This window comes from Ascaphus truei, chromosome 11, assembly GCF_040206685.1.
Source record: "Ascaphus truei isolate aAscTru1 chromosome 11, aAscTru1.hap1, whole genome shotgun sequence".
NCBI lineage: Eukaryota > Metazoa > Chordata > Amphibia > Anura > Ascaphidae > Ascaphus > Ascaphus truei.
Window position 1 is genome coordinate 32,304,992 of NC_134493.1, and position 26,043 is coordinate 32,331,034.

Genomic DNA, 26,043 nt, shown 5'->3' on the forward strand with positions numbered 1-26,043 from the left:
ATCTTCTGGCTGTGCAGAGTTACAGAGATCAACAGACGGTAACAGCTATATAGCAAAGTGGTTGTGTTACACACCATGTAAAGGCCCCGGTCACACTTACCGATATGTTAAGGCCCCCATCACACTTACATGTAAAGGATCCGATCACACTTACTAACATGTAACGGATCTGATCACACTTACTAACATGTAAAGGATCCGATCACACTAACATGTAACGGATCTGATCATACTTACTGACATGTAAAGGATCCGATCACACTAACATGTAACAGATCTGATCATACTTACTGACATGTAAATGATCCTATCATACTTACTAACATGTAACGGACCCGATCACACTTACTAACATGTAAATGATCCGATCACACTTACTAACATGTAACGGATCCGATCACACTTACTAACATGTAAATGATCCGATCACACTTACTGACATGTAAAGGATCCTATCATACTTACTAACATGTAAAGGATCCAATCACACTAACTAACATGTAAAGGATCCGATCACACTTACTGACATGTAAAGGATCCGATCACACTAACATGTAAAGGATCCGAACACACTAACTAACATGTAAAGGATCCGATCACACTAACATGTAAAGGATCCGAATACACTAACATGTAAAGGATCCGATCACACTTACTAACATGTAACGGATCTGATCACACTTACTAACATGTAACGGATCCGATCACACTGTCTAACATGTAACGGATCCGAACACACTAACATGTAACGGATCCGATCACACTTACTAACATGTAACGGATCCGATCACACTAACTAACATGTAAAGGATCCGATCACACTAACATGTAACGGATCCGATCACACTTACTAACATGTAACGGATCCGATCACACTTACTAACATGTAACGGATCCGATCTCACAAACAGTTAACGGATCCGATCACACTTACTAACATGTAACGGATCCGATCACACTAACATGTAACGGATCCGATCACACTTACTAACATGTAACGGATCCGATCTCACTAACATGTAACGGATCCGATCACACTTACTAACATGTAACGGATCCGATCTCACTAACATGTAAAGGATCCGATCACACTAACTAACATGTAACGGATCCGATCAAAATGAATTAGGAGACAAACGAGGGAGATTTCCTATTTTTTAAATTGAACTTCGAGGGGATGAATAAACTTATCTGGGAGAAAGTAGAAAGCGTGTAACATTTTTCGGCTATGTAATATCGTCTCCCTAGTATAAGGAGACCTCTTGCTATAAGGGAATTATGTGCAGAGAAGTACGCCGATAGTATAACACGGCCACAGCCGCGGGTACGGAAGATGGAGTTTCATTTGTTAGGCGCTTGCTAAAAAAAAAAGTTTGTAACTATTAATATTTCCCAATTAAATACAAACGATATTAAACCCCCCTCCCCACATTTAAAGACAGGAAAAATTGGGGCTCGACACCAAAAGCGAGTTAAAGGAGAGAGGAAAGCAAGGGGAAGTATTAATTGCAACCTCATTTAGCACCAAGAAACAAAATTAAAACCACCTAATTGTTAACCTTGACCTTCAGTAAATGGTCCCTAAACCCTCACATCCCAATGGCTCTGTAGAGAAAGCCAAGTTACCGCCCGACGCTGCCTTCTGTCACTCGTCCCCCCTGACCCATTTCTGTTTCATTGTTTAATCCAGCTTTCCCCTCACAAGGCTCAGAGAGGCTCATAAAAAGCATCTTTAAAAATAAATGTCCGGGATTCGCCCTGCATTCGGCCCCAAATAGTTTGTCTTTGTCTGTAACTGTTAGTGCCCTCTTCCGTTGGGGCAGAAATTAGGGCTGGGGGGGGGTGCAGCCCCTCTGTGAGTTTATACATTCTTACATTATTGTAATGTAGGTATGTTACTGACTTCGTATGCAGAGCAACCCCTCCCCAAAAAATGTCCTGCCCCCCCCCCCCCCTTTGTGCCTGAGGCGGCAGGAGTGCAAAATAATGTTCATTTAAAAGGACGCAGACAGAGCAGTAACTAATGGGTTTTTGTTTATTCCCGGGAGGAGGCTTTGCTGGTATAAGTGGATTCCACGACCCTCCAGCACAGACGGGGGTCTCTCAAACGGTCACTTGGGACCGTGTAAGGTTTCTTGTTCCCCGCCACATAACAAGAGGACGATACAAAAGCACTAAGCATTCATTATTATTTGGGCTAGACACGAGGCAGAGTCATTATGGCCGAAAGAAAAACATTTTTAATTTGAGATATATATAATTTTTTTGACATTTTTTTTTTAAAATATCTTTTATGAAACCCGGCAGACATACTGACGCCCCCATCCCCATATTTACACAGAAGCAGTCATTCCACTGAACAGGTTTGTAAATCACTCTCTCTACCGACCCATGGAGACAGGAGACTACTGGGTTTTCAGTCGTTAGTGAAACAATCATTGAGATGGGACGTTACCTGCAATCACTGCTGCCCGCGCGCCTGGCGGCCCCAGTCCTCCCTGCTGCCCGCGCGCCCGGCGACCCCAGTCCTCCCTGCTGCCCGCGCGCCCGGCGACCCCAGTCCTCCCTGCTGCCCGCGCGCCCGGCGGCCCCAGTCCTCCCTGCTGCCCGCGCGCCTGGCGGCCCCAGTCCTCCCTGCTGCCCGCGCGCCTGGCGGCCCCAGTCCTCCCTGCTGCCCGCGCGCCTGGCGGCCCCAGTCCTCCCTGCTGCCCGCGCGCCTGGCGGCCCCAGTCCTCCCTGCTGCCCGCGCGCCTGGCGGCCCCAGTCCTCCCTGCTGCCCGCGCGCCTGGCGGCCCCAGTCCTCCCTGCTGCCCGCGCGCCTGGCGGCCCCAGTCCTCCCTGCTGCCCGCGCGCCTGGCGGCCCCAGTCCTCCCTGCTGCCCGCGCGCCTGGCGGCCCCAGTCCTCCCTGCTGCCCGCGCGCCTGGCGGCCCCAGTCCTCCCTGCTGCCCGCGCGCCTGGCGGCCCCAGTCCTCCCTGCTGCCCGCGCGCCTGGCGGCCCCAGTCCTCCCTGCTGCCCGCGCGCCTGGCGGCCCCAGTCTTCCCTGCTGCCCGCGCGCCTGGCGGCCCCAGTCCTCCCTGCTGCCCGCGCGCCTGGCGGCCCCAGTCCTCCCTGCTGCCCGCGCGCCTGGCGGCCCCAGTCCTCCCTGCGGCCCCAGTCCTCCCTGCTGCCCGCGCGCCTGGCGGCCCCAGTCCTCCCTGCTGCCCGCGCGCCTGACGGCCCCAGTCCTCCCTGCTGCCCGCGCGCCTGGCGGCCCCAGTCCTCCCTGCTGCCCGCGCGCCTGGCGGCCCCAGTCCTCCCTGCTGCCCGCGCGCCTGGCGGCCCCAGTCCTCCCTGCTGCCCGCGCGCCTGGCGGCCCCAGTCCTCCCTGCTGCCCGCGCGCCTGGCGGCCCCAGTCCTCCCTGCTGCCCGCGCGCCTGGCGGCCCCAGTCCTCCCTGCTGCCCGCGCGCCTGACGGCCCCAGTCCTCCCTGCTGCCCGCGCGCCTGGCGGCCCCAGTCCTCCCTGCTGCCCGCGCGCCTGGCGGAACGGCGGCAGAGACTACAGTCACGATCAATGGTCTGTAGGGGAGGGTGGGGGGCGGGGCCATGACAGGGGGCGGGGCCATGATGGGGCATATCTGCCCTGCCATTGGCTGCGCGCCCACCACATCGCGGCACGGGATCCCTGCAAGCGTACGCATCACAGCGCTTTGCGTGCCCACACACACCAATGTTGTGGCGTATGGCGCGCGCGCTGCCATGACCACCGGGGACTCAGCCTAAACAGGAACGTCTAGTGTCTGAATCTCCGAGACCCAGCGTCGGACCAGCAATACAATGCGCAATATCTGCCATGTGCAGCCGGACTTCTCCACCAGGGTCAGAAACAGCTTCTATTGGAGGACTCTGAAAAAAAACACTTTCAGAACTAATGGGAAGAGAAACCTTACGTCTTATCTCACCCGGGACAGTCTCAGCTTGGACCGGTCTCGAGAAAAGCAGAAGTAGAGAATAACTGCAGACAGCATGAAAAGACTGATACATGAAAGAAAATTAGATATGTTTTAGAATTGTTGTAGACTGCAGTAAAGTATTAGGTCCAGGGGTTCTTAACCAGGGGTGACGGGGGAGATGGAAGGGGGTGCAGGGGGTGACGGAAGGGGGTGCAGGGGGTGACTGAAGGAGTTGTAGGGGGTGACTGAAGGGGGTGCAGGGGGTGACTGAAGGGGGTGCAGGGGGTGACTGAAGGGGGTGCAGGGGGTGACTGAAGGGGGTGCAGGGGGTGACTGAAGGGGGTGCAGGGGGTGACTGAAGGGGGTGCAGGGGGTGACTGAAGGGGGTGCAGGGGGTGACTGAAGGGGGTGCAGGGGGTGACTGAAGGGGGTGCAGGGGGTGACTGAAGGGGGTGCAGGGGGTGACTGAAGGGGGTGCAGGGGGTGACTGAAGGGGGTGCAGGAATTTGTTGAACATTGTTTGAATATTAAAAATGATCTAAACTCGAGACATGAAACATTCGTTTCCATGCTTTATGTGTAACATCTTTTTACTTTTATTCTGTTAAAATAACACGTGGCTGATGCATCGTGTGAAACCTTTATCTCCCGCCACATAAATGCGTGGTCTATAGGGATCCACTCATTATTTTCCGTCTCAGTTCTAAAAAGAGGGTCTAATTCCATGTGCCAGTAAAATCACAGCTCAAAACGCAAGTCAGACGAGTTGTGAGTGTTCCTTCCACAAATGGGAGGTTTCATTGGAGCGGAGTACGGTCAATGCCGTCCTGGGTCCTCTGGTGCAGAGAGGTTAACGCGGACGTCAACATCACGCGGACGTCAACATCACGCGGACGTCAACATCACGCGGACGTCAACATCACGCGGACGTCAACATCACGCGGACGTCAACATCACGCGGACGTCAACATCACGCGGACGTCAACATCACGCGGACTGGTGACCTGGTGGCATAATGATGCTGCCCCAAGTCACCGATGTTTCGTTCGTATCATGTGGAGATCGCAACCCGCAGCTCTGAGGTGAGACTGGGAATGGAAAGAGAACTCCTCCTCTGTTCCCAATGTCCGAGCGGATAAGGCCGAGCTCATGGTGGGGGCGTCACATGCGTGCGCTTGCGTCCGCGCGCACTTCAAGGACTCTTACCTGATTGCCTATGGTAGTTCCTTTTTTGCCGCCACAAAAGAAATGTAATTTTTGTGCGGCAGTAGCGTAACGTCCACATCACGTGAGCTGGTTCAGCCAATGAGGGCGAACCAGCTCCGTGACGCGTCCGCCACGCCGCGACCCATCTCCCGCAGGCATCGCTGGAGCTGCAGGAGAGTGAGCGGCCGAGCAGCCACCGTGAGCTCAGCCTAAGGCCGCGTTCATAGTGCCGGCGACGCGACCGATGACGTCACCCGTCGCCACTAGCAAAAGTTAAACATTCGTTTTAAGCGACGTCGCTGGCGACAAGGCCAGTGACGTCACGAAGGGGCGGGCCGTGGTCTGATTGGTTTAGAGACAGTAACGTGGCGATTGTCTCTAAAAAATCAAATTGACCCGGCTCCAAAAAAATTTGGTCGCTATAAGCGACTTACGACGGAGTCAATAGATTTGTTTAAGCGCAGACTTAGGGTCGCATGATTGCTACGTTGCGGCACACTACGGTTTAAGTTAAACGAAGTGCCTGGTTCTACGTTGGGTGAGATAAGCCGCCCTGCTTCATGTAACAATGCAGCGCAACCTTCCGAATGTCCCGTACACTGTGGGCCATGCCACGGATTTTACGCACAGTACGAGCGTGGAACTCAGAAGGCGGTCGGTTAGTTCACCATGGGAGTTACATAATCTTATCCTGCTTTCTGTCAGCGTTCCTACACGGCTTCCGGATCAAACCAACCAGCAGCCAGTCTCTCTCTACTTATTTATCCCTTATCTGCGTGATGAAAAGCAGAAGCGGGGAAAACTGGTATGCTTGCTAAAACCGGAGCGACTTTACTGTTAACCCCGTCACTGCTGCTACAGGCGCCTGGTGGCAAAAGTGCAGCCGGTTTCATAAAAGATTGAAACAAATAAAATTAAAATAAAAGCAGATTGAACATTTTCTTTTTTCAGCCACAATGACTCTGCCTCATGTCTACCCCAAATAACAATAGAGGCTTAGTCCCTTTGTATCGTCCTCTTGTAGTGGCGGGGAACAAGAAACCTTACAGTCTCAAGTGACCGTTTGAGAGACCCCCGTCTGTGCTGGAGGGTCCTGGAATCCACTTATACCAGCAAACCCTCCTCCCGGGAATAAATAAAAACACATCACAGTGACCGCTCTGTCTGCTTCCTGCGAAATGAACATTATTTACAAGCTTTAAACGTAAACATTTGTTTTCCTCCGTGGATCTTCCCTCTCTCGCCCGTTCCGCAGCACTTAGAAGTGTAATCAGCAGAACGAAGGCTGGACTGTCGCTTCCCATGAGATGAATACTTCCATTGTCTCAGGGGGTTTGTAATGCAAAGCAAACGCCCACCTGACACAGAAGGGTTAAATGTTTAGTGTATGACATATCTACTGTATATGGAAGTGTAGTAGGGAAGAAACCTGTGCTGATGATATATATATATATAAATATATACACACGCGTGTGTGTGTTTATCACAAACATGTTGTACATTGCAGGACAAGACGGGGGGGCTCCTTATTGTCTCACATTCCTCCTTCGGGTAACAGATATTTTTAGGGGCCCTGCCTGTGTATTTGTTCCAGGCTCTTATAAATCATGCAGTTCCTCCGCACTGATCAGCGTTTCTGGCTTTCTGTATCTGTTCCCCGTTCTGCACGAGATCTGAAAGCCTTCATATTGCCAAAACACTGCAGCTTCTCTGGAAGCGTGTGCCACCCCCCCATCTGTTTAAAGAAAACGGATGCGCATGGCTGGCTAGGTTGGAAGGAAAGCATCAGGTAAAGCCCCTGGGCAATGATTACACCCACCATTAATGCTCCTTAAAAGCAGCTGTCCAAGATCCCGTTTTTTTAATTTTCCCCTTTATTATGTGCATCATCATAAGTAATTAGCTAAGTTACCAATCACTAGATACAATTGGTGCACTGCTAGAGAGAGGGCAGGGCTCAAAAAGGGGTGTGCCAGAGTCTGTTTAAGAAGAGGAAGGGGGATGTGACTTTGTAAATGGTTGCTATAGAAACAAAAAATGTTTGTTACATTATAAATGTCATTCCGCGTTTAAAAAAGAAACAAAAAAAATGCTACAAAGTATTTTCTTATAGTACAGAAGTGATATTTAAAAACACACAGGTAGGATATTGCTTGGTCTGCAGCTTTAACCTGCTGTCACAGTCACTTTGGGCTGTGATTGTGGAGGGCTTGTTTTTGTAATAGAGCTCAGAGCGTTCAGCTAAAGCTTGGCCGCTGTGTGTGTAGAAAGTCACGTGTGTATACACAGCAAGTTTTACATTCCTTTTGTAAGCTTCATCACCGTTTCCCTCTGTGCCTCAGCAGCAAAAACACTGTCGTTTTTTTTTTTTAATGAAGAGTAAAATGTTCCGGTTGCATTCTCAAGATCTCCAGCTGCGTACGGCCAAACCTCGGGCGTGAACGCCAGGTGAGTTTGTCTTCTGAAGTCGTGTGCGCATCATGGGAAGTTAGATCTGTTGTGGGTATAATTTGCCATGAATGAACTTTTCATTCTAAATGTACGGAGGATCTGTCATGGTCGGTAACCCTTTCCAAGCCACAGGTCCCGGAAACCCAAAACAAATCAAAGAAAACCAGACACAAACGTGCACAGCCGTGGGTTCCAAGCCCGTGGCTCTGATTAAACTAGTCCAAGTAATCTTTTCCTTGATTGGACCGGTTAGGGTGTTCGGACGGCACTTGGTTTTGTGCGTTTGATCTCCGAGACCACTTTCGCTTTGCCTCCTCTTACCCATCCGTAGGAAAATAGATAGGCATGAGGGGCATTGGGAAAATATTTCATATATACAAAGTCGCACCAGATTGGACCTTTTGACCCCTCTGGGGCAACTTTGTATATATTACCCATCTGAATCCAATAATACAAACACCAATGCACTTTTCAACCAATTGTGCACCTCTAATGTATCACCAGAATTCCCAACCCGGGGCTGTCTGCACGATGCCTCGGAATTAGAGAGATGTCTATAAATGTGTCTTGTATGCGTGCAACCACGTCACGTCTTTACATACTACCTGGTAGCATGAAAACTAAGTGAGCACAGCCAGGTACCATTTCAGGTCACTTCAGGTTTGGGGTCGTCCGCTCCAATAGGTGGGAAAATACAAGCTCCATGGATTAGATAGCAGCAACAGATCCAGAAAATGGAGACCGCGCTCGTCTGAAACCTTCAAGGGGATTCCTCTGAGATGCCTTTCCTCCCGCTGCTCCTTCTCCCTCCGGTGATCAGCCGGCCACAGATAGTCCAAGTTACAAAAAAAGGGGCATTTTCTTTCTCTGCGCTCCATCTCCCCTTTGTTTTGTAAATTAGATAGCAGCAAACCTAGGCCTAGCCGAGCCTACACCAGATTGTGAGCTAGTGTTTTAATAAACTCTCTTATTAGAGAAATAGATGAGAAACTCATCACATGTTCCATACACCCTCTGTAATGTATACAACAAAAGACAGAAATGCCCAATGCTACATCCAATATGACAAAAATACACAGTGAAATACCTATATATTCTCTTGAAAAGGGGTAATTTAGGTAAACCCTTTGGCCAAAGCGTTGTAAGCCTGCAAGCCACATCAAGGCATGACCGTTAGCCGGTCCTAACACTAACTGATTAAAATTCTTATTTAGCTCTATATTTGGAAGAAGGATCACATTGGATCAGCTCTCGTTTTGACACACACACACACACACACACACACACACACACACACACACACACACACACACACACACACAAAATATGTGGTATGTTTTGGGGTTTCTTGAGCTTGCTGGGATTGTGTGTTTATTAACCCTCTGTGATGTGCCATTTCACTGTAGGGACAAGAAAGCGTATACAGGCAGTCCTCGGTTATCCAACACAATGCGTTACTCAAAATGGCGTTGGATAGCGAAACGTAAAGCGAAACACGTTTTCACATAGGAACACTGTTTAAATGAAAGGTTCCGTTCCTGAAGGCATTTTTAACGCTAAAATACACCAAATATTTTATGCAGGCAATAAGATATGCAGCACCCACATACATTATATAGTGTATATACTGTATTATATATATAATATAACATAATAAATAATATATTATATAGTATAATGTAATATAGTATAATATTATATAGTATAATATAATATTATATAGTATAATATAATATTATATAGTATAATATAATATAGTATAGTATAATATTATATAGTATAATATAATATTATATAGTATAATATAATATTATATAGTATAATATAATATTATATATATATATATATATACGCTCTTACGATGCCTTGCAACGTTGTTTATGTGTATGTGTGTGTATGCGCCACGTATACAAGGGAAGACGTGGATGGGCCATATATGCAAGAGATGGGAAGACGTGGACGGGCCACATATGCAAGAGATGGAAAGGCGTACAGAATGAGGCAGACTGGCGAGAAACATTATTTAGCAAACTAGGGTCTAAAGATGCCACAAAAACCACGACTTTGGTCCAAGTCTTGGTCTGTCCTAGAATCCTGGTCCGAACCCAATTCCATCTCCTTACGACACTCAGTGATTCACTGGATCTGACCCCTAGGCACCACAAATTAGATTTCAAGTTCGTTGGGTTAGAGATTGTAAGTTCTACAGCCCTGTGCAGGCACTTTGGGGGTTATTCATTAAACTGCGAGTGCGCCGGTTGGGGCATTTCATCACAGAAACTCACTTTGAAGTCAATGGACGTTTGTACGATAGTCCCCCCCGATCGCAGTGTAATTAATAGACTTATCAGAGATATGCAAAAATATATCACAAATAATACAGCATTAAAGTAGGAAATTGTAACATTTTAGGTCAATATGCATAATTAAGGCGAAAACACATCATGCAAGGGAATGTCCAAACTTCTTACACGGCCACACCGGTAAAGAAGGATTTCCCGGAAAACAGGGTCCTTTAACCCAGGGGGGGCTGAACTCCACCCCGTCTGTGCCCCTCCAAACAGGTCAGGTTTTCAGGATATCCCAGCTTCAGACGGAGCCTCTGATTGAGCCACCTGTGCTGAAGCAGGGACCGATTGAGCCACCTGCGCTGAAGCTGGGATATCCTGAAAACCTGACCTGTTGGGAGGGGGGGGGGGGGGGGCTTGAGTTGAGCACCCCCTTGTCCAACTGGATAAATAGCAGGAACGTCCCTTTAAATCAATCATTAAAGGGACCGCTACATTACATACTAAGCTGCCACGCCTTCCTGTGATTGGACGCCTTGGAGCTCCGCAGGAATAGGGTAAGGTTTCAATGTGAATCCAGGAACCCAGTAAGAAACACCACAATCCCGCCAGCGGTCCCCACAAGGAATGTCTGTGTAGGTAGAAGTAATAATACAAGTAGCCGGGAGGAATCTGACTGATGAGCACATTTCTTTCAGAGCTGGAAATCCAATGTTCTGCTTCAGTTATGCAGAGAACTACAAGACAAATACTGACTTTACAGCGACGGGGGGAGATTCAATGCTAAACTGCGACAGGGCGCGATCGCACGGAAGCTGTCACTGTAGTCAATGGGAGTTTCTGTGCAATAGTCACCTGATCGGCACTATCGCAGTTTATTGATTAACCCCCCCAATGCCCTTGTGGATTCAGTACTCTACAGCAGGGATGCGCAAACTTTCCACCCTGCGCCCCTCTGCCTGCTCTCCCGCCCTCTACTTACCTTGTCTTCAGCGTCAAATGACGCTGCGGGGTCACGTGATGTAACGTTGCCATGGCGATGCGTCGCCGAAGACCAGGGAAGTTGCGGAGGCCTCACGTGATCCCCTGGCATTTAATTTAAATGCCTTTGGGTAGAGCGCGGAGTCTCTGCAACCGCCCCCCCCCCCCCCGGAAAATCTTGGGCACCCACCCCAGTTTTTGCGCACCTGTTCTACAGCAGGAAACTTCAACTAGTTCCCAAAGGGGCCAGATGAGAAAAACGATGCGTGGGGTGATTTGACGCCGGGTCACCAGGACGACGCGTTGCTGGAAGGGAAGGTAAGTGTATTATAGAGGCCTTGTGCGGTCCCCCGGCATTTCATTTGAATAACCAGGAGGGGAGGGGGGGGGAGCACAGGACCTCTATCTGCCGAACCCCCAAGTTTGCGCACCGCTGCCTTAACTGACAAGGGAGGGTCAGTGACACGGACACAAACGCACTGTGAGCCAGAGTTGGCCCGTGCAGCCCACATCATGTTCCACCATTGTATTGTATTGTATGTCTTTATTTATATAGCGCCATAAATGTACATAGCGCTTCACAGTAGTAATACATGTGGTAATCAAATAAATAACAGATAATATAAATAACAGATCATGGGAATAAGTGCTTCGGACATACTGTAAAAGTAACATTAAGGAAGGAGTCCCTGCCCCGAGGAGCTTACAGTCTAATTGGTAGGTAGGGAGAACGTACAGAGACAGTAGGAGGGAGTTCTGGTAAGTGCGTCTGCAGGGGGCCAAGGTTTATGTATCATGTGTTCAGAATATCCACAGTGCTATTCATATGCTTCTTTAAGCAAGTGTGTCTTAAGGTGGGTCTTAAAGGTGGATAGAGAGGGTGCTAGTCGGGTATTGAGGGGAAGGGCATTCCAGAGGTGTGGGGCAGAAAGTGAAAAAGGTTTAAGGCGGGAGAGGGCTTTAGATACAAAGGGGGTAGAAAGAAGACATCCTTGAGCAGAACGCAAGAGTCTGGATGGTGCATAGCGAGAAATTAGGGCTGAGATGTAAGGAGGGGCAGAAGAGTGTAAAGCTTTAATAGTGAGGAGGAGAATGGAGTGTGAGATGCGGGATTTGATTGGAAGCCAGGAGAGGGATTTCAGGAGGGGAGACGCTGAGACAGATCTAGGAAAGAGTAGAGTGATTCTGGCAGCAGCATTTAGGATAGATTGTAGGGGAGACAGGCGAGAGGCAGGAAGGCCGGACAGCACCATAAATATTTAACTTCACAGGCAGTGAAATCCGTTGGAAAACACTTCTCGCTGGGAAACCCCCCGTGCCGCCGGCTCCTGGGAGGCAGAGCGTTATACACCGGATCACTCCGCTCGTGTGACGCAAAGGGGGTGTCTCTTTAAGCGTTTTAACTATTTGGCTGCCAGAATGGCCTGCAACACTTGGTACGCCCTTCTGGCAACCCAGGGTTTAACCCCTGTAACGGAAGAGAATGTTAAACAAGGTGCTGCCTTACTTCTGTTCCTAGCCTGTTTATCTGGAGCAGGGGTGGTCAACTCCAGCCCCATCCCCCCTACAACAGGTCAGGTTTTCAGGCTATCCCAGCTTCAAGTGCAGGTGCTGAATCCGAGGCTGAGTCAAAGACTGACCCTCGGATTGAGCAACCTGTGCTGAAACAGGGACTTATTGAGCCACCTGTGCTGAAGCATGGATATCCTGAAAACCTGACCTGTTGGGGGGGGGGGGGGGGTTAGAGGACTGGATTTGAGCACCCCTGATCCTAAGCGCGCCATGATAATACTGATGAAGATGGAGCTCCTATTTTAATATGATGTGAACCTGCTTCCCAGCGCTGGAGGACAATTCAGCTCCATTCATACGCATGGGGCGCAAACTCGTCCCCGCACGGCGGCGGCGGCGCATCGGACTTTAGACGGAGCAAAGACGCTCAGGTGAAAATCTGACTTCATATCTCGCCTATACAATGGAGGTCGGCCACCCCTTCTCGCCAAGAGAGACGCGCGGTGCCCTGCAGCGTGGAAGGGTCAGTCCCTGCTAGGACCCCCGTGACGGACAGCGGTCACTGATTGAGACACCTGTGCTGAAGCTGGGATATCCTGAAGACCTGTTGGAGGTGCTTGAGGACTGGAGTTGAGCCCCCCTGTGACACATTATTTTTGTATTGTCCGTTCTGAGAAGTTGAATTCTGCGTCAGCATAGCGGGCAGAGAAAGACTTCAGCAGCGTGCCGGTGTAACCCGCCTCCTCAGAGCAGCGTGCCGGTGTAACCCGCCTCCTCAGAGCAGCGTGCCGGTGTAATCCGCCTCCTCAGAGCAGCGTGCCGGTGTAATCCGCCTCCTCAGAGCAGCGTGCCGGTGTAATCCGTCTCCTCAGAGCAGCGTGCCGGTGTAATCCGCCTCCTCAGAGCAGCGTGCCGGTGTAATCCGTCTCCTCAGAGCCGCGTGCCGGTGTAATCCGTCTCCTCAGAGCAGCGTGCCGGTGTAATCCGTCTCCTCAGAGCAGCGTGCCGGTGTAACCCGTCTCCTCAGAGCAGCGTGCCGGTGTAACCCGTCTCCTCAGAGCAGCGTGCCGGTGTAATCCGTCTCCTCAGAGCAGCGTGCCGGTGTAATCCGTCTCCTCAGAGCAGCGTGCCGGTGTAATCCGTCTCCTCAGAGCAGCGTGCCGGTGTAACCCGTCTCCTCAGAGCAGCGTGCCGGTGTAATCCGTCTCCTCAGAGCAGCGTGCCGGTGTAATCCGCCTCCTCAGAGCAGCGTGCCGGTGTAACCCGTCTCCTCAGAGCAGCGTGCCGGTGTAATCCGTCTCCTCAGAGCAGCGTGCCGGTGTAATCCGCCTCCTCAGAGCAGCGTGCCGCCGGTGTAATCCGTCTCCTCAGAGCAGAGTGCCGGTGTAATCCGTCTCCTCAGAGCAGCGTGCCGGTGTAATCCGTCTCCTAAGAGCTGCGTGCCGGTGTAATCCGTCTCCTCAGAGCAGCGTGCCGGTGTAACCCGTCTCCTCAGAGCAGCGTGCCGGTGTAACCCGTCTCCTCAGAGCAGCGTGCCGGTGTAACCCGTCTCCTCAGAGCAGCGTGCCGGTGTAACCCGTCTCCTCAGAGCAGCGTGCCGGTGTAACCCGTCTCCTCAGAGCAGCGTGCCGGTGTAATCCGTCTCCTCAGAGCAGCGTGCCGGTGTAATCCGCCTCCTCAGAGCAGCGTGCCGGTGTAATCCGTCTCCTCAGAGCAGCGTGCCGGTGTAATCCGTCTCCTCAGAGCAGCGTGCCGGTGTAATCCGTCTCCTCAGAACAGCGTGCCGGTGTAATCCGTCTCCTCAGAGCAGCGTGCCGGTGTAATCCGTCTCCTCAGAGCAGCGTGCCGGTGTAATCCGTCTCCTCAGAGCAGCGTGCCGGTGTAATCCGTCTCCTCAGAGCAGCGTGCCGGTGTAATCCGCCTCCTCAGAGCAGCGTGCCGGTGTAATCCGTCTCCTCAGAGCAGCGTGCCGGTGTAACCCGTCTCCTCAGAGCAGCGTGCCGGTGTAACCCGTCTCCTCAGAGCAGCGTGCCGGTGTAATCCGTCTCCTCAGAGCAGCGTGCCGGTGTAATCCGTCTCCTCAGAGCAGCGTGCCGGTGTAATCCGTCTCCTCAGAGCAGCGTGCCGGTGTAATCCGCCTCCTCAGAGCAGCGTGCCGGTGTAATCCGTCTCCTCAGAGCAGCGTGCCGGTGTAATCCGTCTCCTCAGAGCAGCGTGCCGGTGTAATCCGTCTCCTCAGTGCAGCGTGCCGGTGTAATCCGTCTCCTCAGTGCAGCGTGCCGGTGTAACCCGTCTCCTCAGAGCAGCGTGCCGGTGTAATCCGTCTCCTCAGAGCAGCGTGCCGGTGTAATCCGTCTCCTCAGAGCAGCGTGCCGGTGTAATCCGTCTCCTCAGAGCAGCGTGCCGGTGTAACCCGTCTCCTCAGAGCAGCGTGCCGGTGTAATCCGTCTCCTCAGAGCAGCGTGCCGGTGTAATCCGTCTCCTCAGAGCAGCGTGCCGGTGTAATCCGTCTCCTCAGAGCAGCGTGCCGGTGTAATCCGTCTCCTCAGAGCAGCGTGCCGGTGTAATCCGTCTCCTCAGAGCAGCGTGCCGGTGTAACCCGTCTCCTCAGAGCAGCGTGCCGGTGTAACCCGTCTCCTCAGAGCAGCGTGCCGGTGTAATCCGTCTCCTCAGAGCAGCGTGCCGGTGTAATCCGTCTCCTCAGAGCAGCGTGCCGGTGTAATCCGTCTCCTCAGAGCAGCGTGCCGGTGTAATCCGCCTCCTCAGAGCAGCGTGCCGGTGTAATCCGCCTCCTCAGAGCAGCGTGCCGGTGTAATCCGTCTCCTCAGAGCAGCGTGCCGGTGTAACCCGTCTCCTCAGAGCAGCGTGCCGGTGTAACCCGTCTCCTCAGAGCAGCGTGCCGGTGTAATCCGCCTCCTCAGAGCAGCGTGCCGGTGTAACCCGTCTCCTCAGAGCAGCGTGCCGGTGTAATCCGTCTCCTCAGAGCAGCGTGCCGGTGTAATCCGTCTCCTCAGAGCAGCGTGCCGGTGTAATCCGTCTCCTCAGAGCAGCGTGCCGGTGTAATCCGTCTCCTCAGAGCAGCGTGCCGGTGTAACCCGTCTCCTCAGAGCAGCGTGCCGGTGTAACCCGCCTCCTCAGAGCAGCGTGCCGGTGTAACCCGTCTCCTCAGAGCAGCGTGCCGGTGTAATCCGTCTCCTCAGAGCAGCGTGCCGGTGTAACCCGTCTCCTCAGAGCAGCGTGCCGGTGTAACCCGTCTCCTCAGAGCAGCGTGCCGGTGTAATCCGTCTCCTCAGAGCAGCTTGCCGGTGTAATCCGCCTCCTCAGAGCAGCGTGCCGGTGTAATCCGTCTCCTCAGAGCAGCGTGCCGGTGTAATCCGTCTCCTCAGAGCAGCGTGCCGGTGTAATCCGTCTCCTCAGAGCAGCGTGCCGGTGTAATCCGTCTCCTCAGAGCAGCGTGCCGGTGTAATCCGTCTCCTCAGAGCAGCGTGCCGGTGTAACCCGTCTCCTCAGAGCAGCGTGCCGGTGTAATCCGTCTCCTCAGAGCAGCGTGCCGGTGAAACCCGTCTCCTCAGAGCAGCGTGCCGGTGTAATCCGTCTCCTCAGAGCAGCGTGCCGGTGTAATCCGTCTCCTCAGAGCAGCGCGCCGGTGTAATCCGTCTCCTCAGAGCAGCGTGCCGGTGTAATCCGTCTCCTCAGAGCAGCGTGCCGGTGTAATCCGTCTCCTCAGAGCAGCGTGCCGGTGTAATCCGTCTCCTCAGAGCAGCGTGCCGGTGTAATCCGTCTCCTCAGAGCAGCGTGCCGGTGTAATCCGTCTCCTCAGAGCAGCGTGCCGGTGTAATCCGTCTCCTCAGAGCAGCGTGCCGGTGTAATCCGTCTCCTCAGAGCAGCGTGCCGGTGTAATCCGTCTCCTCAGAGCAGCGTGCCGGTGTAATCCGCCTCCTCAGAGCAGCGTGCCGGTGTAATCCGTCTCCTCAGAGCAGCGTGCCGGTGTAATCCGTCTCCTCAGAGCAGCGTGCCGGTGTAACCCGTCTCCTCAGAGCAGCGTGCCGGTGTAATCCGTCTCCTCAGAGCAGCGTGCCGGTGTAATCCGTCTCCTCAGAGCAGCGTGCCGGTGTAATCCGTCTCCTCAGAGCAGCGTGCCGGTGTAATCCGTCTCCTCGGAGCAGCGTGCCGGTGTAACCCGCCTCCTCGGAGCAGCGTGCCGGTGTAATCCGTCTCCTCAGAGCAGCGTGCCGGTGTAATCCGTCTCCTCAGAGCAGCGTGCCGGTGTAATCCGTCTCCTCAGAGCAGCGTGCCGGTGTAATCCGTCTCCTCAGAGCAGCGTGCCGGTGTAATCCGTCTCCTCAGAGCAGCGTGCCGGTGTAATCCGTCTCCTCAGAGCAGCGTGCCGCCGGTGTAATCCGTCTCCTCAGAGCAGCGTGCCGGTGTAATCCGTCTCCTCAGAGCAGCGTGCCGGTGTAATCCGTCTCCTCAGAGCAGCGTGCCGGTGTAATCCGTCTCCTCAGAGCAGCGCGCCGGTGTAATCCGTCTCCTCAGAGCAGCGTGCCGGTGTAATCCGTCTCCTCAGAGCAGCGTGCCGGTGTAACCCGTCTCCTCAGAGCAGCGTGCCGGTGTAATCCGTCTCCTCAGAGCAGCGTGCCGGTGTAATCCGTCTCCTCAGAGCAGCGTGCCGGTGTAATCCGTCTCCTCAAAGCAGCGTGCCGGTGTAATCCGTCTCCTCAGAGCAGCGTGCCGGTGTAACCCGTCTCCTCAGAGCAGCGTGCCGGTGTAACCCGTCTCCTCAGAGCAGCGTGCCGGTGTAACCCGTCTCCTCAGAGCAGCGTGCCGGTGTAATCCGTCTCCTCAGAGCAGCGTGCCGGTGTAATCCGTCTCCTCAGAGCAGCGTGCCGGTGTAACCCGTCTCCTCAGAGCAGCGTGCCGGTGTAATCCGTCTCCTCAGAGCAGCGTGCCGGTGTAATCCGTCTCCTCAGAGCAGCGTGCCGGTGTAACCCGTCTCCTCAGAGCAGCGTGCCGGTGTAACCCGTCTCCTCAGAGCAGCGTGCCGGTGTAATCCGTCTCCTCAGAGCAGCGTGCCGGTGTAATCCGTCTCCTCAGAGCCGCGTGCCGGTGTAACCCGCCTCCGCAGAGCAGCGTGCCGGTGTAACCCGCCTCCTCAGAGCAGCGTGCCGGTGTAATCCGTCTCCTCGGAGCAGCGTGCCGGTGTAATCCGTCTCCTCAGAGCAGCGTGCCGGTGTAATCCGCCTCCTCAGAGCAGCGTGCCGGTGTAATCCGTCTCCTCAGAGCAGCGTGCCGGTGTAATCCGTCTCCTCAGAGCAGCGTGCCGGTGTAACCCGTCTCCTCAGAGCAGCGTGCCGGTGTAATCCGTCTCCTCAGAGCAGCGTGCCGGTGTAACCCGCCTCCTCAGAGCAGCGTGCCGGTGTAACCCGTCTCCTCAGAGCAGCGTGCCGGTGTAATCCGTCTCCTCAGAGCAGCGTGCCGGTGTAACCCGTCTCCTCAGAGCAGCGTGCCGGTGTAATCCGTCTCCTCAGAGCAGCGTGCCGGTGTAATCCGTCTCCTCAGAGCAGCGTGCCGGTGTAATCCGCCTCCTCAGAGCAGCGTGCCGGTGTAATCCGTCTCCTCAGAGCAGCGTGCCGGTGTAACCCGTCTCCTCAGAGCAGCGTGCCGGTGTAACCCGTCTCCTCAGAGCAGCGTGCCGGTGTAATCCGTCTCCTCAGAGCAGCGTGCCGGTGTAATCCGTCTCCTCAGAGCAGCGTGCCGGTGTAATCCGTCTCCTCAGAGCAGCGTGCCGGTGTAATCCGTCTCCTCAGAGCAGCGTGCCGGTGTAACCCGTCTCCTCAGAGCAGCGTGCCGGTGTAATCCGTCTCCTCAGAGCAGCGTGCCGGTGTAATCCGTCTCCTCAGAGCAGCGTGCCGGTGTAATCCGTCTCCTCAGAGCAGCGTGCCGGTGTAACCCGTCTCCTCAGAGCAGCGTGCCGGTGTAATCTGTCTCCTCAGAGCAGCGTGCCGGTGTAATCCGTCTCCTCAGAGCAGCGTGCCGGTGTAATCCGTCTCCTCAGAGCAGCGTGCCGGTGTAATCCGTCTCCTCAGAGCAGCGTGCCGGTGTAATCCGTCTCCTCAGAGCAGCGTGCCGGTGTAATCCGTCTCCTCAGAGCAGCGTGCCGGTGTAACCCGTCTCCTCAGAGCAGCGTGCCGGTGTAATCCGTCTCCTCAGAGCAGCGTGCCGGTGTAACCCGTCTCCTCAGAGCAGCGTGCCGGTGTAATCCGTCTCCTCAGAGCAGCGTGCCGGTGTAATCCGTCTACTCAGAGCAGCGTGCCGGTGTAATCCGTCTCCTCAGAGCAGCGTGCCGGTGTAATCCGTCTCCTCAGAGCAGCGTGCCGGTGTAATCCGTCTCCTCAGAGCAGCGTGCCGGTGTAATCCGTCTCCTCAGAGCAGCGTGCCGGTGTAATCCGTCTACTCAGAGCAGCGTGCCGGTGTAATCCGTCTCCTCAGAGCAGCGTGCCGGTGTAATCCGTCTCCTCAGAGCAGCGTGCCGGTGTAATCCGTCTACTCAGAGCAGCGTGCCGGTGTAACCCGTCTCCTCAGAGCAGCGTGCCGGTGTAATCCGTCTCCTCAGAGCAGCGTGCCGGTGTAACCCGTCTCCTCAGAGCAGCGTGCCGGTGTAATCTGTCTCCTCAGAGCAGCGTGCCGGTGTAATCCGTCTCCTCAGAGCAGCGTGCCGGTGTAATCCGTCTCCTCAGAGCAGCGTGCCGGTGTAATCCGTCTCCTCAGAGCAGCGTGCCGGTGTAACCCGTCTCCTCAGAGCAGCGTGCCGGTGTAACCCGCCTCCTCAGAGCAGCGTGCCGGTGTAACCCGTCTCCTCAGAGCCGCGTGCCGGTGTAACCCGCCTCCTCAGAGCAGCGTGCCGGTGTAATCCGTCTACTCAGAGCAGCGTGCCGGTGTAACCCGTCTCCTCAGAGCAGCGTGCCGGTGTAATCCGTCTCCTCAGAGCAGCGTGCCGGTGTAACCCGTCTCCTCAGAGCAGCGTGCCGGTGTAATCTGTCTCCTCAGAGCAGCGTGCCGGTGTAATCCGTCTCCTCAGAGCAGCGTGCCGGTGTAATCCGTCTCCTCAGAGCAGCGTGCCGGTGTAATCCGTCTCCTCAGAGCAGCGTGCCGGTGTAATCCGTCTCCTCAGAGCAGCGTGCCGGTGTAATCCGTCTCCTCAGAGCAGCGTGCCGGTGTAACCCGTCTCCTCAGAGCAGCGTGCCGGTGTAATCCGTCTCCTCAGAGCAGCGTGCCGGTGTAACCCGTCTCCTCAGAGCAGCGTGCCGGTGTAATCCGTCTACTCAGAGCAGCGTGCCGGTGTAATCCGTCTCCTCAGAGCAGCGTGCCGGTGTAATCCGTCTCCTCAGAGCAGCGTGCCGGTGTAATCCGTCTCCTCAGAGCAGCGTGCCGGTGTAATCCGTCTCCTCAGAGCAGCGTGCCGGTGTAATCCGTCTACTCAGAGCAGCGTGCCGGTGTAATCCGTCTCCTCAGAGCAGCGTGCCGGTGTAATCCGTCTCCTCAGAGCAGCGTGCCGGTGTAATCCGTCTACTCAGAGCAGCGTGCCGGTGTAACCCGTCTCCTCAGAGCAGCGTGCCGGTGTAATCCGTCTCCTCAGAGCAGCGTGCCGGTGTAATCCGTCTCCTCAGAGCAGCGTGCCGGTGTAATCCGTCTCCTCAGAGCAGCGTGCCGGTGTAATCCGTCTCCTCAGAGCAGCGTGCCGGTGTAATCCGCCTCCTCAGAGCAGCGTGCCGGTGTAATCCGCCTCCTCAGAGCAGCGTGCCGGTGTAATCCGCCTCCTCAGAGCAGCGTGCCGGTGTAACCCGTCTCCTCAGAGCAGCGTGCCGGTGTAATCCGTCTCCTCAGAGCAGCGTGCCGGTGTAACCCGTCTCCTCAGAGCAGCGTGCCGGTGTAACCCGCCTCCTCAGAGCAGCGTGCCGGTGTAACCCGTCTCCTCAGAGCCGCGTGCCGGTGTAACCCGCCTCCTCAGAGCAGCGTGCCGGTGTAATCCGTCTCCTCAGAGCAGCGTGCCGGTGTAATCCGTCTCCTCAGAGCAGCGTGCCGGTGTAACCCGCCTCCTCAGAGCAGCGTGCCGGTGTAACCCGCCTCCTCAGAGCAGCGTGCCGGTGTAACCCGTCTCCTCAGAGGGATCGCCCTTAAAGTCAATGTTTCATTTGTTTGCATCTTGTGAGAGAAGACACCCGCCCCTCCCCCGGGCACGCCGGGTTTTACGCATATCGGCTACTTTGCGTTTGTGTTTTGACAAATCCTAATAACAGGGCAAAGGGAACAATTTACTTGACGTGGCTTTGCAGAGTGGCAAACAGCCTTATCGCCAAAAGATATTCGATACAGATTGTAAATACTCTAAGCCTTTGTTTTACCAGGGAACTGTTGGTCTGTCTGCGATATTTAACCTATTAACTTCAGTGCTGGAACACCAGCACCGCGTTCCATCGGGCGTCCGGCACTTAGCCACGTGCTCGCTGCCACGCCCCCACGACCTGATCGTATACTCCCCCTAGTAGTCGAAGACTGAGCCACTGATTGAGCCACCTAGTGCTGAAGCTGGGATATTCTGAAAACCTGACCTGTTTGGGGGGGAGGGGGGAGGGGGGAGAGGGGGGCCTGGAGGACTAGATTTGAGCACCCCTGTGACAGATAATAGCTAGGATGGCCCTGCCGGGGTAGAGAATGCGCAGTGCCGTACACACCCGCGGCGTGATTCCGGCCTTCTGGGCAGCGGAGAGGTTCCTGTTTTTGTCGAAGTTCATGCATTGCTGAGCCGCATTCATGTCACAAAGTGATGAATCTGTCACGTCATTGTCACACAATGTTCTTTTGTGTCAGAGTACAGCTGTACGGACGCAAACTGGGCCACGTCCCCCCCCCCCTCTGACATTCCACGATATTGAACGTCCCCGCGACCTCGCATTCCTGGAACTCCGGTTAATGAGCGAGATCTTAGTCAGCACTTTGAACTGCAAACATGGTGGAGAAAACTGTAGTGTGTGTAAAATATTATATATATATATATATATATATATATATATATATATATTTCTCAAACCGTCGTATATGTGTGTTTGTCTGTCTGTCCTGTCGTTAGGGGCAATCACATTGGACCTTTGGCCCGTCACTCCGCCTCAGGCCAATGAGATGGCTCCCTTGGCCCGCCCGCCCCCGCACACCTCTCATTGGTCTGAGGCGGAGTGACGGGCCAAAGGTCCAACACACACACACACCTCCCCGGCGCTCACCTCTCTCTACCTCCCCGACGCTCAGCTCTCTCTCCCTCCCCGGCGCTCAGCTCTCTCTCCCTCCCCGGCGCTCAGCTCTCTCTCCCTCCCCGGCGCTCAGCTCTCTCTCCCTCTCGGGCGCTCAGCTCTCTCTCCCTCCCCGGCGCTCACCTCTCTCTCCCTCCCCCGGCGCTCACCTCTCTCTCCCTCCCCCGGCGCTCACCTCTCTCTCCCTCCCCCGGCGCTCACCTCTCTCTCCCTCCCCGGCGCTCAGCTCTCTCTCCCTCCATGGCGGGGGGACAGGCAGGCATGCGGCACCGAGTACCTAAGATGGCGGCGCTCGGAAGGAGAGGTGACATATCTGTGTGTGTGTGTCACTGTGTGTGTGTGTGTCCCCTCCTTTTCGCTGTCCACCCCCTCCTGTCCACTGTCCCCCCCCGCATAGCGGGAAATTTAACTCACGGGCAACGCCGGGTCTCTCAGCTAGTATATATATATATATATATATATATATAAATATATATATATATATATATATATATATATATATATATATATATAGAGAGAGAGAGAGAGAGAGAGAGAGAGAGAGAGAGAGAGAGAGAGAGAGAGAGAGAGAGAGAGAGAGAGAGAGAGAAAGAAATTTCAGTAGCGCCACTCGTGAAATCAAGTAAAATTAAAATAAAATAAATAAATATTAATTATTAACGTGCAATTATTATGTGCAATATTATTGATATTACAATATAAATCAATCTAGCAAAAAATAATAACAAACAGTGAATTTGAAAAAATGAATGAAGTGATAAATGTAAAAAAATGTGCTAATGTATCAACCAGGGAAAAAAAATTGGGAGAGGAAACAAAAAATGGAGGAAAGTCCGACCCTTGATGAAAGTCCAGTGTAAAGTCAATGATGATATGTGATGCTGTTCAGGGATCCACGGCTGCTCTCAGAAGGAATAACCAATTCCAACAGGGAAACTATAGAAAAAGACGCTGCATTGCGCACAGAGGAAAGGTAGGTGAAGTCCGCGCCCCCCCCCCCCAAATAATCTTGCGCCCCCCACTTTGCGCACCCCTTCTCTATCACATACACACATTTGTATAAGCACTGTTTGCCTATTACTACATTCAATTTATTTGTGGTGATATATACTACCAATATTACGCTTATTTACAATTCACGGGTCTTATATGACCGTAGTGGTAATCCAACCTATTAATAGGAGGAGATATATGATCGAAATACCCGCTCTTCCTTCAATTCTATTTATGTGCTTTGTTTAACATGACACGGTGCATTAGGATAGGGCTTTTGATGCGATAGCACTTCATCTGCGCCATCACACCTTACAGAGGTAACCCTGGGGGGGGGGGGGGGGCTCCCATTGGCCCAAGCAGCACACGTGTGGTACTAGGTGGCAAGTAGATTTTTTGACGATTTGTCGACCACTGTGTGTGTATATGTGTGTGTGTGTGTGTGTGTGTGTGTGTGTGTGTGTGTGTGTGTGTGTGTGTGTATATACAGTGTGTATGTGTGTGTATATATATGTATATGTTTATATGTATATATATGTATAAAACTATCCAGGTACATGGCGCTTATTTGCAGTAATACACGTGACATAGTATTATAACAATGGGAATAAGCGCTTCATAGATAAAACAAAAGGACCAGGAGTCCCTGCCCCGAAGAGCTTACCGTCTAAGTGATATGATGGCAGCCTATAAATATTCTGACACCAGCTTTTCTTACCGATATGTGAATATTGAAGACATTCACATCAGTGTATGTTTAGAATGAAATAAATGAAAAGTAAAGATAATAAAAAGGGCTTGCAAATCAGTTAATTCCCGTCAGCCTGAGGCTCTGGAAATGCAGCAGAGTAATATGCGTTAAGTTCTTCCAGCAGTGGAGAGGTTAAAAAAAAAACATCCCTTACAGCTGTGGTGAGCGCAGCAGGCACCTGAGTGTCTGAAGCTGTGTGTAATCCCGCGCGCTGTCTCTGTCCCAGGCGTGCGCTTCTCCCTTCATGCAAACAGTGACAGGGAGCGGTCGCCCCAGCCTGCCAAGTGCAGCTGAAACCCTGCGAGCGAGCGCGCGGGGATGGAAAACAAGTGCAGCAGAAACCCTGCGAGCGAGCGTGCGGGGATGGAAAACAAGTGCAGCTGAAACTGAGCGTGCGGGGATGGAAAACAAGTGCAGCTGAAACCGAGTGTGCGGGGATGGAAAACAAGTGCAGCTGAAACCCTGCGAGCGAGCGTGCGGGGATGGAAAACAAGTGCAGCTGAAACCGAGCGAGCGGGGATGGAAAACAAGTGCAGCTGAAACCCTGCGAGCGAGCGTGCGGGGATGGAAAACAAGTGCAGCTGAAACCCTGCGAGCGTGCGAGGATGGAAAACAAGTGAAGCAGCCCGCGTGTGACAATACCCAGCCACGGCTAGGTCTGCGCAGAGCGGAAACCCAGCCGGCAAACACACGCAGGAAACCGCTCCACTTCCTTCCCCCTCGTGTTAACTTCACAACTGCACTTCAAACCCTTGCAACCGAGAGGAATGTGCAGCAGAAAGGTAGGAGAGAGGGATCAGCCGTTTCTCTGGAGGGAAGGGAATCACACTGACCTTACAGGCAAAATCTCTTCATAGGGCGAAACGGAGCAAAATGCCACTTAGGTGCTGATAATGAGATTTATTATAGGGCGAGAATGCTGGAGTGTAACTGGTAACACAGGGATTGCATTGCTTGTACTACTCTGCTGAACACCTGGGCAGTGAAACGTAGACGGTACGGGGTTTGTGTATCAAGCGGAGTGTAATTAACAGCGCAAGTGTCGACATTATCCTCGGAAACTGTCTTTGTGTTAAACCAAATTTGTCGTGTGTGTGTGTGTGTGTGTGTGTGTGTGTGTGTGTGTGTGTGTGTGTGTGTGTGTGTGTGTGTGTGGCGTCACGTTCTAGCACCTGCAATGTTGATCGGCACAACTTGTGTTCGTGTGACATATTTGTGTCCGTCAGATACGATTAAATGAGAGTTTATCAGAAAATCACACATAAATGCGTTGATTTTATTAAACAATTTTCTTTTAGTCCAGAGCAACATCCAATGTGACAAAATTACACAGTGAAATACCTATATATCTCTTGGAAAAGGGGTCATTTAGTTAACCCTTTGGCCAAAGCGTATAAGCCTGCGAGCCACTTTCAAGGCATGACCACAATATCGCAGGTCCTAACACTCTGAGAGCGTGCTGGGTACCTGTGTGTTTGATTTTATTAGCCAACATTTCCTAGTGTAAAGACGAACTTGAGTATATTTTTGTCTCAGTGCAAAGTAAAAAAGACAGGGAGAGTGTGTGAGTGCGTGTGAGAGTGTGTGTGTGTGAGTGTGTGTGTGTGAGTGCGTGTGTGTGAGTGCGTGTGTGTGAGTGCATGTGTGTGAGTGCATGTGTGTGAGTGCGTGTGTGTGTGAGTGCGTGTGTGTGTGAGTGCGTGTGTGTGAGTGCGTGTGTTGAGTGCGTGTGTGTGAGTGCGTGTGTGTGAGTGTGTGTGTGTGAGTGCGTGTGTGTGAGTGCGTGTGTGAGTGCGTGTGTGTGTGCGTGCGTGCGAGAGAGCGAGTGCCTAAAACCTGCATGAAATATGCATTATTTTTCTAAACATGGAAACAAGTTATCTATATAAATATAATAGAAACATTATCAAGTCTGTTTTTAAACAGTTCTCAAGTGATGTTCTATATTCCTATGCTATGTGACCTGTATAATAACTGCAGTGTAATTATGTAGCTATAACTGTGCAATAAAATCTCTATACATATATAATATACATTAGTAGATGAATGCATTAAATATATCTATAATCTATTAATCTGTTTCAAGTATGTACACAACGTTTTTGTGTCTGAAAGATACAACTCAAATATAATTTAGCAAATCATACATGTAAAAAAATACAAATTAAAAGCAATTTTTTTTCTCGAACATACAGTGGCGCGAAAAAGTTTGTGAACCCCAACAATAATTACGGAAATTTCAAATGTGCAGAAGTGAAACCCTAGTTTAAGCAACTAAATTAAAGGGGATAATTCGAATCGGGTGTTTAAATAATTAGGTAGATATTCAGCTATGAATTTGGGAGGAAACACCCTATATAAAGATCATACACTGTGTGAGTTTGGTCTTCACCATACAGGTGTGTGGAAACAGGTCACGGTCAAAAGAAATCTCCGAGGACCTCAGAAAAGCCGTTATTCATGCTGATTAGTCTAGAAAGGATTTCAAAACCATTTGTAAGGATTTGGGGCTCCACCAATCCAGTGTCCGACAGATCGGGCCGTCTATCAGCTCGCGCCGACGCGCAGAGAACAGGCTTTTCTTAGGCTATTTGATTGCACGCAAAATATGTCGGAAGGTTTTC

General features: G+C 52.6%; 2 protein-coding genes across 10 annotated transcripts in view; one reads left to right on the top strand and one right to left on the bottom strand.

The window, feature by feature from the left end:
• Positions 1 to 26,043, bottom strand: part of CHLSN (cholesin) — a 164,307-nt gene that overhangs the window by 58,798 nt on the left and 79,466 nt on the right. The window lies entirely within an intron of this gene.
• LOC142463153 (G-protein coupled receptor 146) overlaps positions 1 to 26,043 on the top strand; it is an 88,304-nt gene that overhangs the window by 30,831 nt on the left and 31,430 nt on the right. For 3 of the 8 annotated variants that reach the window (XR_012787379.1, XR_012787380.1, XM_075565512.1), the window contains exon 2: positions 22,468 to 22,648. The exons of 2 other annotated variants lie outside the window; for them this stretch is intronic. Coding sequence is in view for 2 of the 6 variants with exons in the window: in XM_075565512.1 (XP_075421627.1) it covers positions 22,554 to 22,648 (95 nt within the window). In the remaining 4 variants the exon portion in view is untranslated. Of the gene's footprint in view, positions 1 to 7,455; positions 7,587 to 22,467; positions 22,649 to 23,665; positions 24,202 to 26,043 lie in introns of those variants that run through there. 3 more of the 8 variants (XM_075565513.1, XM_075565516.1, XM_075565515.1) reach the window with 3 other exon arrangements.